This window comes from Phalacrocorax carbo, chromosome 3 (genome assembly GCF_963921805.1).
Source record: "Phalacrocorax carbo chromosome 3, bPhaCar2.1, whole genome shotgun sequence".
NCBI lineage: Eukaryota > Metazoa > Chordata > Aves > Suliformes > Phalacrocoracidae > Phalacrocorax > Phalacrocorax carbo.
The window spans coordinates 10,613,628-10,629,986 of record NC_087515.1 but is presented as its reverse complement, the minus strand read 5'-3'; the positions used below and the strand labels follow the sequence as shown (position 1 = coordinate 10,629,986).

The following is a 16,359-nucleotide window of genomic DNA, read 5'->3' as shown; positions in this document are numbered from 1 at the left end:
CTTACCATTACTGTTCTGCCTGCTGTGGATTCCTACTCCTGAACTGCTAATGCATGGGAATTGCAATGGATTCTTTGGACTCCCTTTTCCTCTTCCTCCCCCAGACAACAGTGTGTGTAGTGATGCCACTGCTGATCCATTCATAAGTGGCAAGTACGGTGCAACCATTAGCAGAGAAGTTTTCAGCATGCAGATTCTTGTGGTTAAGCAGTTACCGTTGCTTAGCTGATGACTGCCGACTGAAGTCCTCAGACCAATGCTGCCTAATACTCCCATATCGCTAGTCTGTATATAGCCACTTTTTTGTCCTTTAAACTGGAACTTTCTTATCTTCCATTCACCAAGCCCATGTTTCTTCTTCTTCTAAATATTCCCATTTGAAAAGGTGTTTTAGTCTAGAGCCTATGCAGCCCTTGCAGAATTAGGAATAGCAGAATCAGTAGCTATAGCTATTGGTGCTTTTTTAGCTGCTCAGGCATTCGATAAGTGATGTCTAGCTAGAGCTCTCTTTTTTTTGTGTGTGCTGGGTGCACTTTTGGACCTTGTAGTGGTTGGCAGCATGCCAATAATGTGCTCTGGTGAGGAGAGGTCAGTAAAATGAGTTGTTTGGGCTGCCTCATCAGTGAGTCATATGCTTTACAGACCTGCTTTAGAGCATCAGTGACAGGTCATCTCTTGTTGTTTAAACAATCTCACAATGCCTAAATTATTTCAAAGAGAAGACCACTTGAAATCTGATTTTCCAGTTCATAAAGTTTGTACCATTAACAAATGTGATCTTAATAGCCCTAAAGAGCAATTTACACCTTGATCTACTGGTTTCTTACTGTCCTTTCAATCCTACTGTTAACCACAAAAGCTTACTCTGTGTGTTTGGTTGGCTAAGATGCAGTACTCTATAACAGCTTATTAAGATTTCAGATACCTTTTTGTATTTCTACTATATTACCTCACACATTTGGAAGATGTTCTCTGTAAATATTCCCAGAGTAAGTTTTTGGTTTTCGTATTCTTAAATATTCTTGTGAAATGTAGCAAACATCGATGGGATTTTGTGCACGGAAGCAACGTCGTGCTGGACCAGTCTGTGCTTTCAACATTTTTCTTGTTCCTTATCTGCCTGCCTCACTCAATCTGTTTTATCTCTTAGGGATAGATTGGTCTTTATTCTGGACTTGGATAATGAATCCTGTTTCCTACAGGCATTGTAACAGTGTAAGGTTTTGCAGATCAGGTGAAACTAATCCAAAACAAGTTCCAGAGAGTCTTTCTGAATATTGTCTTAAAACTTGCTCTGAGGAACTGCTATTGAATCAGTATAGAGAAACGTATGGAGTGTTTTTGAGATTAGTAGACTTCAGTAAAGTTAATATTTTCTTTTATTTGTTAGGAGAAAATGGGTGAATGTGTAAAACATAATGTGCTTATTCTGTCATATTCTACCCCAAACCACACTCTTGATCTGATGCGTGATCTTGTCCTGATGCAACAATTAAAAGGTTTCTGAAGTCTAGCTAAGGTTTTAGAAACTTCTGTTAAGTGCGTAACATGATGACTTCTTGGACTAGGTTTAGATCTTACAAACGTGAATGGATGGTCAAGGAAGAAAATTGCTAGCTGCTGGATGTTGTTTGTACTGAAATCCAGGAGTAGGTTATACAGTAGAGTTTGTTAGCTGCTAATTCATTGGGGGAAGAGTGGGGAGAAAACAAATTAATCACAAAATCTGGGATATGAAAGAATGAATTAGTTATCAAAACCTTGATTTTTTTTTTTAATTATTTTTTTGAAGGAGGATGGTTTGCAATCTGAAGTTAAGATAGATTTTTGGCAATAGGTACTGAAATGGGAAGCAAATAGCCTAGTAATTGCAAAGTTATGTCTCATTAGGGTGTATCACAGGAGTTCAGATATGTCTCTTCGCTAGACTGATCAACTTTTTAAAGGTATGTTCAAGCATTCCCAAAACCTGGTTGTGGCAAGAAGAATTACTTATATTTCTTGTAAGTAATGGTAGTATCCAGCTTTCTTGGTGTATTTTTGACTTCTCATCTAAGAGTTAAATGAAAATGTTTACAACCATACGATGCCAAAGCAACATTGACTTGCTTCTTGCCCAACTTGGCAGTCACTTGTATAGCTAGCTCAGAAACAACAGTGGTTGCCCTGAGCTAAAAATGAATGTTGGAATGTGGTAGCAATAAAAGTAAACTGTAGAAAAAATTATGCACACACACATCTGATGGGGAGAGTTGAAAAGAGTGTGGCTTATTCCTTAATGTAGCATAAGATAACATCTCTTTAAACTAGACAACTAATTTCTATTCTAGAGGAGATAACTTGAAAGACTTCTTTGCTCTACCCTGAGGCATCATATTTTTCAGATAGACAACTTGGCATGATCACGTCATAAGAAAAGGCAGTGATTGTCATCATAGACTTTTTGGGTAGATAGTTCTCTTAAATGCATATGTCAGTATTTCAGAGCTGCTTTAAATACTTTTGCATTTAGTATCAGTATGGAGAGCCATTCACAATATGCTTTTAATAGTAATTTCAGTCTGCTTTTCTAAGAAATCTTTTTTCCCCTATGCACTTCCACTGTTAGGTAAAGTTGCAGGAACGTAGGCCAGTCAGCGGTTATGCAAGTACTGCTCTAGGTGAGGCATCAGGGCTTGAACTACTGTCTTGCCATGACGTGTTCAAATGGATTTAACTGTTCTGGTTATTATATGAACATCTAGTCTGCCCTTGACTAATGAAGATATGCTCTAAAAAGAAAATGCATATTTTCAACTTGTGTAGATCTAAAATGGAGAAAGATATGCTGCTGTTCCTCCATCTTAGTTTCAAAGGCATATATTTTTTTTAATTCCTGCAGTGATTTACTTGAATGTTCTACTTATTTATGTGCACAAGCCTCATGCTTAAGTGTATGCTGCCTTGGGTAGCACACATGGCACATATTTACTCTTGCTCTTTGCATTCTATACAGAGGTTTAAAAAAGCAGAGAACGTCTTTTTTTTTTTTCCTCTTTACGAGGAGTAGTATTTTCGCTTTCATTTTATGAACAAGCAACTCTGCTATCCTTTTTGATTGTGGTGATTCTCCAAGTTGGTAGATTAATGTTTTCTATCAGACTGTTTGCACTCTTTTCAAAAAAAGGAGGGGGAAAAACCCAAAGTTTGAAGCTAGAATTAATTTAAGATTAAGAGTGAGAGTCTTTTAGTGAATGATGGGTACATTAAGTGTGTACATTTTTCCTGGAATAGCCCCTGTACCAGGAAAATGGAAGAACTGCAAATCCTTCTCCCTTAAACTGGAAGGACAAGTGGTCAAGTCCTTTGCATATTTTTCTGGTAAACCAGTGAGATTGGCTGCAAAACCAGGAGCATGGAACTCTTCTGAGCAAACTCACCAGAGGAAAAAGTTCTGGTTCAGGATTTCTCTATAAGCATTTGAGTATGGCTTTGTATCACTTTCAGAGTCTTTTTGAAAAATGAGATTCCATGCTTCCTCGGTTATTGGCTTCACTTAGCTTCAGATGAGCTCTTAAGTCAGCAGCCATTTTGTATAAAACATACTGGAGGTTCTAACTCCCGGTTTGATTTTTTTTATTTAATATCTTTACATCCTTTGTAAACATTAATATTGTTGAAGTATATGTAAGGAGAGCCAAATAAGTTATTCTTGAATAAATGACTTAAGAAACATTCTGGTTGTACCTTCATAATTAGCAAAACCCAAAACAAAACCCCAGGCGGTGGTTATTTCAACTTCATTGTTCTGTTAGTTGAGTTTTGGTAGTGGCTGGTTAAGCACTGTAAACCTGAAGTCTTACCTGATAAACTTTCTTGCACTCTTTTAATTCAGCAAGAAAATAATCTTTTGTCTAAAAAGAGCAGCCCTCTTTAATCCTGACAATAAAGGTCATGATGCAGAAAGGTTGGTGAAGTAGTCATCAATTAGACTTTCTGAAGACAGGCATAAGTCATTACTATTTCGTCAAATTAACTTCATTAAATTGTCAAGACTCTGCCATAACTCCAAAAAAGATTGGTTCTTATTTGTCCAGTGAATCAGCTCAATACATGAATGTTCCTTGGGGGCTTTTGACTAGTACAGCAAAGCAATTCCAGAAGAAAGATTGCTGTTAAATATTATTATGAATGCTCCTTCTCCATGCTTTATACATGATTTGGAAGCTGTTCTGCATGGGCAGAATATAACAAGCTAAAGAGCTCTTGTGCTATGGGAAGGTTCAAAGTGAGAAGAATTGTTTTGCTTTGAGGTTGTTCATACATTCTTCTGAGTTTACGAGTTTGGCTCCAGAACACACCTTTCCAAGATTTACACTTCTAAAAATTGTTTCAGTCTTCAGAGCTGTAAGGAAAAAGAAAAATCACAAACCCATAGTCAAGTACTTGCATTAATATTGTTGCTAGTTCTATTTAATTCTTTATCCAAAATACTTTAGCTGGCAGTTAAGATATGTAAAAGCTACTGAGTGCAAGAGAAAATAAGCCATTTTGTACAGAAATAAGTTACCTTAAAATTACCATGGATGTCCTATTAGAAATACTGTTCAGCCAATATATTAAAGATGTAGTCCTCTGATACTATTGGCTAGTCTTCCATATGTTTTCCAGTGATACTGTCTGGACCATGGTACAGTATTGTAACTAGAGTGTTTGTGTCGTGTCCATGAGCGTATTGTTTGTGGTGAGTATTGCCTTCCAGTGCTTTGATAGTGGTGTTTGACTAGCAGGAGTCACTTGTTTGATTTATTGAAATTTCAAGCTTCTTTCTAGTAAAATGTCAACTAGCAGATAATGACTTTTTTCCTTCCAAATTAGGATTTTCAGGCACTCAAAACTATTGCAAAAAGGGTGTTTCCTAAGGATTTTTATCAAACGGCACCCAGATGTGCAATACTTGCAGCTGCCTTTGCTATCTTATGCCCCCTCTGTGCACATGTAACTGATTTTGTTCACATTTGCCAGGGTAGGTATGTGTTAGAATAGTATCTTGTTTTGTGTGTAGTACTGACCAACCTATCTAAATTGACTATATGGATGCAGATTCTTGGGTGTGGTGCTTACACTGAGAAGGATTTTTAGGCTACTTAATCATCTGTAACCAGCTGAAGAAAAAACCCCTATTTTCTTTGCTTAAAAAAAAATATACCTCTGAGCAGTTTACAACTGTAGAAGGGATATTTCAAAAGTTGTATTTCCTAGGGAATGTGTTTTGGAATGAGGCTTCCAGAAAGCAGGTAAATATGGCTTCTCTTTAAATTTTTTTTCCCCCCAGGATTGCTGTCATTCTAACAGTATTTGTGTGTTAATTTGTCTGTTAGTATGCACCTTTCTGTCAGAGTCCTGTATACTTAGCTGTTCCACATGTTGCATAGCTTGGATATTTCAAGATTACCAGCTAGTGGTCAGGGATCATATGCTTTTTCAGGGAAGTGATTTAAGCATACTACACCAGTGAAATTGGAATAATGCCTTTTTAAAAGCTTGTCTATTTAGTTATCTTAAAATAACAGGTTTTGCTTGAAATATGTAGTACTGGGTAACGATCATGTGCCTGACCTTACTTTCACTATTCTACTTAATGACTTAAAATACTCTAAAATAATAGTAAATTTAATAGTGTCAGGATCATGAAAGGAGAAAAAAGGCTACTGTGTCTTAATAGGGTTTTAAATTGTTCATCCATCAGAGCGTCAAACTAAAAACTGCCTTAACTAAATCCATATACTGAAATGCATAGGTTCACGCTTGTTGTTCATGACATCTTTCACACTGTGTCTCCAAATAAATGGAAAGAAATTTTTTCATTCCAATCCAACTGGCACCTTTTTGAGCTGGATATGTGCAGAAGTTTAGAAAACAAATATACCAACCAAAACCCAATAACCAAACACGCAGAAAGCAAACCAACAACTCTTTTATTTAAAAGAGTACTAGGAAACTTTCATAGCTGAGGTGTTTTTCTGGGTTGGTTTGGTTTGTTTCTTTTTGCATCCAGGCTATAATTAAAGCAGTTATTTCTAAAATGCCCAACTTCATAATTCCATTAATTATTTGAACCGATATTGCTGGGGAAAAAAATAGGTGTTTGGTCTTCCCTTCACTTTGAGCAAGCGTGTGTTTTCCTGTTATCAGCACAAATGTTGAGTGTCACCTGGTGGCAGTTGCTCCTGCAACATTGCTGGCAGCATTGTAGGCAGCAACTGGTAGTCTGAAAACTGGAGAGTGGATCTGGCCATGAAACCAACCACTCTACCTTAGGTGTGCTGTTTCAAAGTCTTGAGCAACACCAGTGGGCCTAGGTATTGACTACAAAGCTAAGACAGAAGTTAAGGAAGGACAACATTGTATTTGTATTACTTTGTACTTCAAAGTTCATGCTCCTGGCAGTTCAGAAGTTGGGGAAATTCAATTAGATACACAATTTTAACATTGTAATTTGGTAAAGCTGTGGCTGTTGAAAGGACTGATCCCTTGGTCACCAACGAATCCTTAGGGAAAGGAGAGAGAACTGTTCCAAATACTGTGTTGAAAGATAGGGGAGAAAAGTAGTGCAAGGAAAGGAGAAACTGAATGCTTTCTAGCTTTTTTTTCCCCAATTTACCTCAAAATACAGCACTAAGAAGATTGCTGACTTCTGAAAATCCAATTTTGGAAACCTCTGAGTATGTTAAAACTGCAATGCTGTGTGCCTTGATAGAGATGCACAAATAAATGGTGCTATGTCTAAGCAAAGTATGCTTGGGACTTCAGGAGCAGTAAGCCTATATTAGCCTCTTGATAGGAGCATAGCGTGCTGTTACTGGTTATTATTGCTCTTTGGTTTGGGTAGCTGCTTTGTTGCTAGATGGAGAACCTGGTTTATATTCTGTTCTCTAGCAAGCCACGTGCCTATTTTTCCTGTATACTTAGATTTCTAAGATGAAATAAGCCCAAGTCCAGAGGCTGTTTTCTAACATAAAGAAAACCTAAACAGAAATGGTTTGGCTTTCAGGACTGGCTGTCCTGAACTGGGTTTTTTTTGCTTTCTGCAAGTTTTAACTTACCTAAAAATCGCTAAAAGGATCTTTCTTTTTTTTTTTAAAGGACTTTATTGCTTGTCTTTTGCATTAGGTATTTGTGCCTTTGCTGTCTGAAAGACAGCATCTTTTGCATCATTTCAGAATAATATATTGCACTGCAATACTAAGCAAGTGAAGTCTTGAGTCTGTTAGACATTCCTGACTTTGTCATGCTATTTTGTCTTATTGATTGTCGTCTTAAATTTTTTTTAAAATCCACACAACATTGTTTCTCTTACTCTGGCAAAGTCAGCTCTGCCTTGGGTGCCTGACCTCCTCCATAACCTGCATTCTGACTTCTGGAGGGAATTCCTCTGCTACTGTTCTGCAGGATGGGAAGAAAGCATCGCAGTGAAGTTGTTCTTTGTTCAGAGTGCCACTGATGCTGCCTTGTACCTCTCGTATAAAAAGTAATCTTTTCCCACCCTCAGTCCTTTTGTGCAATCCATGTATTTGTAGATGAATCCAGAGCTGCATTGCCCTAATGAGTATGTTGGCTATGTACGCCTCTTGGCTCAGCTGAAGGAAATCTTGCTGTGCAGGGAGAAAGGGAAAAGGAGCCACTGCTACGTACATGTAGTGTATTTCAGACTAAGCAAGAGCATCTTTTGGTATTCCATGCACTTGGCCTCTTTGTCTGTGTTGGCCCAAGGTAGGTGTTTCAGTTTTCACATGGCTGGGAGAGAACTCCTGTAGTTTTGGTACCTAGAAGGTTACTGAGCTTAGTAGACCAATTCCTGTGTTTAATTAGGAAGTATTGTCAGCCTTAAGAAATGACTTGTATATCTTAATTTCCCTTTGGCAAAAGCTTTATACAATGTATTGAAGATCATTTGAGCGTGAACTTTGTTTAACTAATAGTGAAAGATAAATTCTGTGTTAGTTCTCCATTAATAATGTTTAAACATTTGAATCAAAGGAGTGTCAGCTTGAATGACCTAACTGGTCCCATTTGGTTTAGTGTGATGAGGGAGGAGTGAGAAATCCAGATGGAAATCACTGAAGCCGGGAGTGACTTCATCAGCTAATACCTTGAATTATGCCCAGAGGCAATAGTTGCGTATGTTACGAAGATGTTGGCATTATCATAAATTTCTAGAGGAGGAAAAAAAAAACAACAACAAACCAAACCCTAACAACAACCCACCTTACCACCACTAGAACTCCGAGTTCAGGTTTCTGTAATTAGAATTGTTTACCAAACCTGTGTTGTGCAATGTCTGAGCACACAACGTGTGTACACGTTACTGCTAGTTCACTGGAAGTGTACAGTGTGAACCATTCCTTTAATATATTACAGTTCCTCACTGTGTAACTATACCCTAACTGCGTAAGTGCAAGTGTAGAGCTTACCTGCAAATCAACAGCAGAATTTTGAAAATGGAATTCATTAAATTCTGTTGTTTTAATGCTCTCCTAAAATATGGTTTGAAATTTAAAATATTTTTCAAAATGACACATTTTGACTGAATGACATCCAAAGCAGGATGGAGACTTACTTAATGTTCCACCAGACGACTGCTATCGATAGCACTTTCGGGACCTAATCTTTTCATGTCATAGGCATCATAATATTATAACCAACTAAGTTCTGAGATTCAAGCTTGAGTCTAACCTGAAAAGCATTTGGAAACCTTGAGGTATTACTATGGCCTAAGAGTGTATTCAGATGGTGATTCATCATGCATAATTTCAAGTTTTCTACTTCAGTCTTTAGCAAAATCCTTAAAGTATAATTGCTCACAGTAAACATGCAAAAGTACATATACCTAACTTGCTTTTAGGTTGAAGTTCTGTCCATCTAGTTGAAGGTTTAAAAAGGTAAAATGACATTTTCATTCTGTCAGCCGTGGGGTATTTTTCAATGATCACGGAACCAAGACACCTTGGCATTACTCCACAGTGCAAGGGAGAAATCTTGACATCACCAAGAACCAGCAGCTGTGTTCTCATGATTAGAGTCTGCATGCTGTACACCTTACTCAAGCAGACCTGACCACTGAACTTTGTTACCACGTCTGAATGGCAGCAGTAGCTTGGCAAACTTTAAGAGCCTAAGAATTTATTGTTAATCATGGTCTAATCTCTACAATGGCCAATTTTTCTTTCTCTTTATTTGACATTCATGATGCGAGAGAACCTTTTTTTTAAAAAAAAATAAATTGAGAAGCAAACGTTAGATTCAATCATCCAGTTAGTAGGGGATTTCAAATGAATAGTCATTCACTAATCTTAGTGTTGCTTATGGGTTATTCCAGTTTGTTTATGCTGGAGTGGGAGAGTTTGGACTTGTCTTCCCTTTTGTAAATTACTACTACCTCAGTACTTCCATTGTACTTAGACCTATTTATTGAATTTTCATTTAAAGCATTTCAGTGCTGATGTTAAATTTGTCTAGGCTGATATTACTAGTGGATCTAATAGAAAGGAATAATTTCGAAGTAGAAGATAACTACCACTTTCAGCAGAGGTACTTGACTGTAAATGCTACTTCAGTACATATCTGTTCTTTCTTCCCCAAGAAGGGTTTTGCTTAGGTTCTTAAGCACTGAGTAGAAAACCAATGTCTTTTCTTACTATATTTTATGTATGTATATAACTTATTAGTTCTTAGAGTATTATCTAGTTCTGGAGTAACTTGCTGTAGCTCAGGAGTATCAGCATTGCATTTCAAAAATAGGTGTAAATGGGCTACGTGCAAATGTAGCTTGTTAACATCCTTTTAAGTCAAAGATAAAATGTAGAGTTGGTAGACCGCTAAATAATCTTAACAGCTACTAATGAGTAGAAAGGATGGGAGAAGGAGGAAGGTTATTCCTGAAAATTTACTATTTCATTATAAGAATACTTTGAAAGGCTTGCTTTATTTATGCATTCTGTGCTTCACATGTTGTGAATTGAAAATTTGGCATTCTCTGATGAAATCAGATTATTTGTAGTGAAAACCATCTGCATCCAGAAATCTTTACAACTTCTTCCAGGTACTGTTCACTGCATGGAAAAACTCTATATTACTAAATAATGTAAACTTTTAAATTCAGACATTTCCTTTGGGTGAAAGTTTGTAAGTGTTCCCTCTGTTTCCAGAAGAGGTGGAATGACTGTAAGTTGTCAAAAAAAAAAATGCTGAAATGATGAGAATTTTCATTGCTAAATTCACTGAGATTAGGCTTTTACCTATGGCATGTATGTTTGTATACTGGCACAAATGTTTGGTATCTAAAAATACTCATTATTTGTAATGTCAGATACATGGCTTTATGTATTGCATTCATGCTTTGTAGATGTTGTAGAAATAGTGAGTAGCTGTTGAGTCCATTGCTTAGAAAAGATCATCTGTGATACATTATTCTGAAATGTCAGATTTATAATTGCATAGATTAATATTTCATATAGTTTCTTTTTCTTTTCATATAATGCCTTTCTTCAGTTTGTCTTGTGCTGAAGGAAGGCTTAGATTAAAAGTCTTTCCTTCTATGAAGCAGTTTTTCTGGTGCAAGGTGTCTGTAAAGGATGTTCCTGTAGTTATGACCAACAGAACCATTTTGTACGTAACCTTGTCTTGCACAAGTCACAGGAGACTGTAAGCTTATTTTCAAAAGTATAACAAACAAGAATTGGGGATATTTGGTAACTGTTTTGTAATCTTTTTAGTTTCATAAGCCTATCTTGACCCTCTTTAAGACTTGGTTACAGGCTTCTTTTGTATTTTAAACATATTTCATGGTAACAAATCTCTTAATACTCTTTGTGGTAATAAAAAAAAGCTAGAAATGTTAAGTGTTAGTTTGATGTAATTGGTTTCAGGTAACTTACGAAACCACAATAGTCTTAGTTGCCTCTAGATTCACTCCTTAACAGCATGGTTCAGATATAAATCACTAATACTATTACAGACCTCTCTTATCACTGAGGAGGTGTAGAATGAACAAATTAACTTCAGTTGCTATTCATTAAAAAAAAACAACACTCAAAAGACTGAACACAGAATTCAGAACAACAAGCTTGCATGTTGCCAAACAGCTAGACTTATCTTTCCCAATAACTATATGGTTTTATATACTTGGTTTAACTGATGATTTTTTTTTCCTTTGCTAAGGTTGCAGTTCCACTTTTAATACTTGTTCTCCATAACTGTAATAGGAACTTAGTAAAACTGATGATGGGTTTTAAAAATGTTTGCATGTTCTAAAATACTTATGCCACTGTCCAATAATTTTTAGAAACATTTTAATCTTATTCCAAGCTTCTGTACCTTTGATGAACCAAAATACTGTCCAAAGTCTATATGACAGATAATACTGATGTTGAAATTGTTGAGTTTGACAAACAAGTTTGGCTGATTTCCTGGGAAGATGTCCGAAAGATCTTTCATTAGTAACAGAAATGAAAGCTGCAGAATTGGAGCTGGAACCAGTTTATTCCGTCTCTATACTGTGTGTTCATTTGTCTTTAGTATCAACAACTATTGACACTTTTTTCTTTATTTTATTCCACACCCCCTCCCCAGGGAGGCAATAATGCAGGGCATACAGTTGTTGTGGATTCTGTGGAGTACGACTTTCATCTTCTGCCAAGTGGGATTATCAATCCAAAAGTCATTGCATTCATTGGTAAGTGGGACATCTCTAAAAGGTAGACAATACTGTAGTTACAGACTTCTGACATATTAAAATAACAAAATATATCTGAGGACATACAGGATTAGGATTTTTCTTTCTCAAAACTCATAGGCCTGAGCTGCTCTACTATCTTAATATTGTCTTAACTCAATCGTGATGTTTCGATTATGGAGGTTTCTTTTCATTGCCCTGGATATTTCATCTTTTTTCTTATCTGTCCTGTCAATACAAACAGCTAGCTGCCCAGCATATCTTCATCCTCCCATTCCCTCTTATTTTCTCTACCAATTATTTCTTTTATTCTCAGAATTCCTTTTCTCTGTTTTAATCTTTGACCCTGCTAAGTAACTACCAGTACCTTTTGAAACAGATCGTGAAATGAATGCTGACTCCAAGAGACTCTGCACTTTATAGTTCTTACCAAGTTCTTTCAGGAGAGTACATTAGAAGGTTTAGGGCAGTGGCAGTACTATGTGATGTCAGGATCTATGATCTGTTTGCTTCCTGAAAGGGGGTATATACTGTCCCGTACAAGCCTACCTACCCCCCTTCATCTTTTGGCATCCTGTTTCCAATCCTATGCATTTTTTTTCCTCTCCTGTGGATTGCTTGTATAACTAACCTACTTAATGCTGTGTAGCCCTTAAAATTTCCTTGTAGAAATGAACGTAAATATAAAACATGTCTACACAGCATTATAACTATGCGTGTGCTTGCGTGGTCTTTAACAAATCAGGTGAGTGTCTAGGTCACTAAAGGCTGTGACTTATGAACACTTCCATCCTGCTTTTTTGATACCCAGAACTCTTGTCCCTTACACAGTGTACTTAAAATTAGGAGTCTATTGCCATGCTCTTCCTATCACTTCTTCCTGCATATCTCATTGCTTTGAGCCTGTAGCCTTGCCTCTCAGCTTGGTACACGTGCCAAGAGCAAGTGGTCATGGACAGTTTGCTAAGGAGCGTAGCAACTAAAGAGCCTCTGTTGCTATTTATTTGATCCCTAAAGAGTACTTGCTGAATTCTTGAGTCCAGTTTGTAGTGACTGTATACTCGCAGTCAGCCTTAACTCTACCTGATGGGAATTGGTGGTTAACTGCCTCTTTTCAGTTGTTATATTGTGACTTGATAGTAGGTTAGTTTTGGATCAACTTGCCCTGCCTAATACCTCTACAGAAATTGAGCCAATGGACATGGAAATAGATTTCCTCTGATGAAGGAGAGGTTGGGATGTTAACTGCTTCTAGTTTTGAGGGCTGTGACAGATGATACTACATTTATTCTCTTTTGATGTCTTACCATATTGTCTTTCTTTACTGTTTTCAAGCAATAACCTTTTAAAAAAGGACGCCCTTTTGCTATGTTTTGTTGGGTAGACTCAGGGCTGAGTAGGAAAGACCCCATCATTTAAAAATACAGTAGGCAGGAGAGAGCTTTTTACATATCCTCTGCTATCTCTTGGTCTTACCTGCTCTGAAGTTTGTTGTTCTAGCTTCTTGTACATCCACCTTCAGTGTAAAATCTCTTCTGAAAAAAAGAATTATCTGCCTTAGGATTCTATTGAAAGGGCTTATAAATTCAAACAAAAAAAAAGCAATGGCAGAATGATGGGAGTATTATAACAGATTATTACTATTCATTAGGGCTGTACCATGAGGGTTATAGTGGAGAATTTTTAAATACATTGTATTTTGGTGTTTAGAATGCTTTTATCTAGGTGAGATTAGGTGATATTCAACTGGTTTCAAATGGCAGGTCCCTTCATTCTTTAGCTAGATGTTATCATACTGATAGCTTTGGATCTACTGAGTTTGGTATGACATTAAGATGGTTCAGTTTTGCTATATGGAAATGCTCCTTCTTAGGCACTCAGTGATGCTGGTTAATTGTATGAGCTAGTAGTCTTTTTCTGAGCAATGTGACAGCTGTAGGAAAGTGAGCTTGCACTTCATAGAGCTTTTTCCTCTTGTTATTTTTGCTAGTCTGTTAACCTCAACTCTATATAGGGAATATTCTGTGTCTATTTACAGCAGCAGAGTGCCTGAGGGGATACTAATGTTTATAATGATGACAGAAATGTGCTAAGCTTTTAAAAAACAATAGGTTTATTAAAATGAAGGGTGAAGAGGGAAGTTAGTTTTAGATATGAGGAAGGGGAAGCTGCATTGTGGACTGTCCCATGATGCTGTTACTGTTTGTCCTGATCTAAATTGGAAGTTTATTATGTTTATCAAAAAGATTCAATGCATCTCGTTAGAAATACATACTTCAGGTATAAATCAGTCTTCTGCAGACAAATTCCTAAAATTAAAAATTGCAATGTCTTGAAAGTTAAAAAACTTAAAATACTCTGCATATAAGATATGAATCATCTTTGAATTGTTTGGAATATTTTTTTCCATGCCCAACATAATTAAATTTTGTGTAATGGTTTTCTTCAGGAAATGGTGTTGTGATTCATTTGCCAGGACTCTTTGAAGAAGCTGAAAAAAACCTAAAGAAAGGAAAAGGTGAGAAAATTTTAAGATACTACTCTTAAAACAGTTTGTGGGGCCCTTCTCAAAAGATATACATAGAGAATGCTTTTGCAGAGGATACTTGTAATGTGTTTTTTCCAGAACTTGGTTTAGCTGCTAGTTGCTGACAGCAGTCTTGCTTGAAGTCCCAGGGGCCTCATGGGAAGACAGGCAAAAGAAGTCTCTGTACAGTTTCAGAAGAGAACACGTTCTAAATATGAATTATCTACCATCATCTTTCTTTGCTTAAAGCAATTTTAGAAGTGAAACAACTTGTGAAGTGTGTTACCTGTTCATAGTAATTTTACCCCTTAAAATATTAGTGTACAGTTTGATATGTGTTAATGTAAACAGATGCTGTGGTAATTGCTTCTTGAGTCAGAACTCAGGTTTTGGATACTTTCTGTTACATTTATGAACATGCGTGGCAGCAGTCTACTGTAAGTGAGGTAAATCAGTGGTCTAGATTATTCAAAACCAGAAAGCTACTCATTGATTGCTGAAATTGAGGAAATAGTAGAATAGCTAGAATTCTTCCTGAGAATATGCCTCACTTCCTCAGCTTTATAGGGTGATGCCAAGTTTTAATTATTGACTTTTTTTTCCCCCCCCTCCGGAATGTGATTGCTCAATCTTTAAATAAATTGACTGAAGACTAAACATGAAAAGTATTTATCCTTTATACATCAGAAGACAAAAATGCTATACAAAACATAATTTGAACTATTTAATTTTGTCTTTTAAGGGCTGGAAGGCTGGGAAAAAAGACTAATAATTTCTGACAGGGCTCATATTGGTAAGTACCTATTTGTGATTTGGGGGGTTTTCTTGTTAATCTTTGTTTTCTCTGAACTTCCCTTGGCAGTAAAAATGTGACAATTTTTAGTCATCTCTTTATACAGGTATGTGCTTTTCTTTTGGAGTAAGTCTCCGTATGCTGCTTTGGTTTATTGAAGATCCTAGAAAAAACCTATTCACCACTCAGTACACTCCCAGGTTTATGTTCTAGTGACCCTTTAATTCCATTCCATAATCATAACCTCATCTGGAAAGCAGGTTCACTTCCCAAACCAAAGATCAGAGGTATAAAATAGTCAAAAAGCAGTTCAGAAGTTGACTGAAGGATTCATTTCCCCTTTTGGTATATAAAAGCAGTGTTGCTTAGAGGAACTTTTCTACTGGGAAACCACGTGACTGGGCATGGCTTCCAAAGTAACGGGCTGCTTACCAAGTAAATTGCCACGTACTTCAGAGAGGAGACTTTATGGGAAAGACCCTGTAGGGATGGAGGGGATGGCCACCCTCCTTGCAGGGACCTCATTAGCCAAGTGTTGATTCCAGCCTATGTTCCAGACAACTCTGCAGTTCAGAGCTTGGAGTAAAATAGTGTTTAGAATCCAAATCACCAACGCAGCTTCAGGGGCTCTTCCTGTATCACTCCTAGGACATCTTTATTACATAAATTCATCCTTTAAATTAGATCTTTAGATATTATAACAATTACATAACTGTGTCTATTATGAAATAAGCTTATTGATGCTCTGGTAGTCATCTTCTGAAGATGCAAACCTTTTAGTTCTTTATCAGATAAAAGCTTATAACACTGGAAAAAAGGTTTTGCTTTTTGGTTTGTGTGTGAGGTGGGTTTTTTGTTTGTTTTGGGGTGGTGTGGTTTGGTTTTTTTTTGGACTGTTGGGCTTTTTTCCAAACCTATCTGAAAAAGCTTAATGATTGAATATGTTATTTCAGAATAAACATGTTTTTACTTTGGAGTAACTACTAACTTTGAAATAGTTGAGTAATTGCTCCCAAGTTACTAAAATTCTTTCTGAGAGTAAAATCACTCTAGGTGAATTACTTGGAAATTACTTGGAAACTAGATTTTTAGAAAAATTGTTCTGTGATGATTATATTGCAATGGCAATACTGGGAAGTTTTCATAGCTGGCCATCTGTTGCCATGATAAATATGCCTTCTCTAAAATAGGTATTGGTGATCTGTGAATGGTTTAGCCTGTAACAAAAGATTAACCAAAAAGAGGTTCAAACTGCTGGAGATAATCTAATCCTTTAAATTATTGGGATGTGTGGAAATAAACAAAAATGAATTGGTAAGGCAAATA

The 16,359-nt window shown here is 36.7% G+C and overlaps 1 protein-coding gene across 1 annotated transcript in view; it reads left to right on the top strand.

Moving 5' to 3' along the window:
* Window positions 1–16,359, top strand: part of ADSS2 (adenylosuccinate synthase 2) — a 37,592-nt gene that overhangs the window by 3,999 nt on the left and 17,234 nt on the right. The window contains exons 2-4 of the mRNA XM_064445811.1: window positions 11,611–11,713; window positions 14,163–14,231; window positions 14,983–15,033. Of these exons, the coding sequence (XP_064301881.1) occupies window positions 11,611–11,713; window positions 14,163–14,231; window positions 14,983–15,033 (223 nt within the window). The remainder of the gene's footprint in view (window positions 1–11,610; window positions 11,714–14,162; window positions 14,232–14,982; window positions 15,034–16,359) is intronic.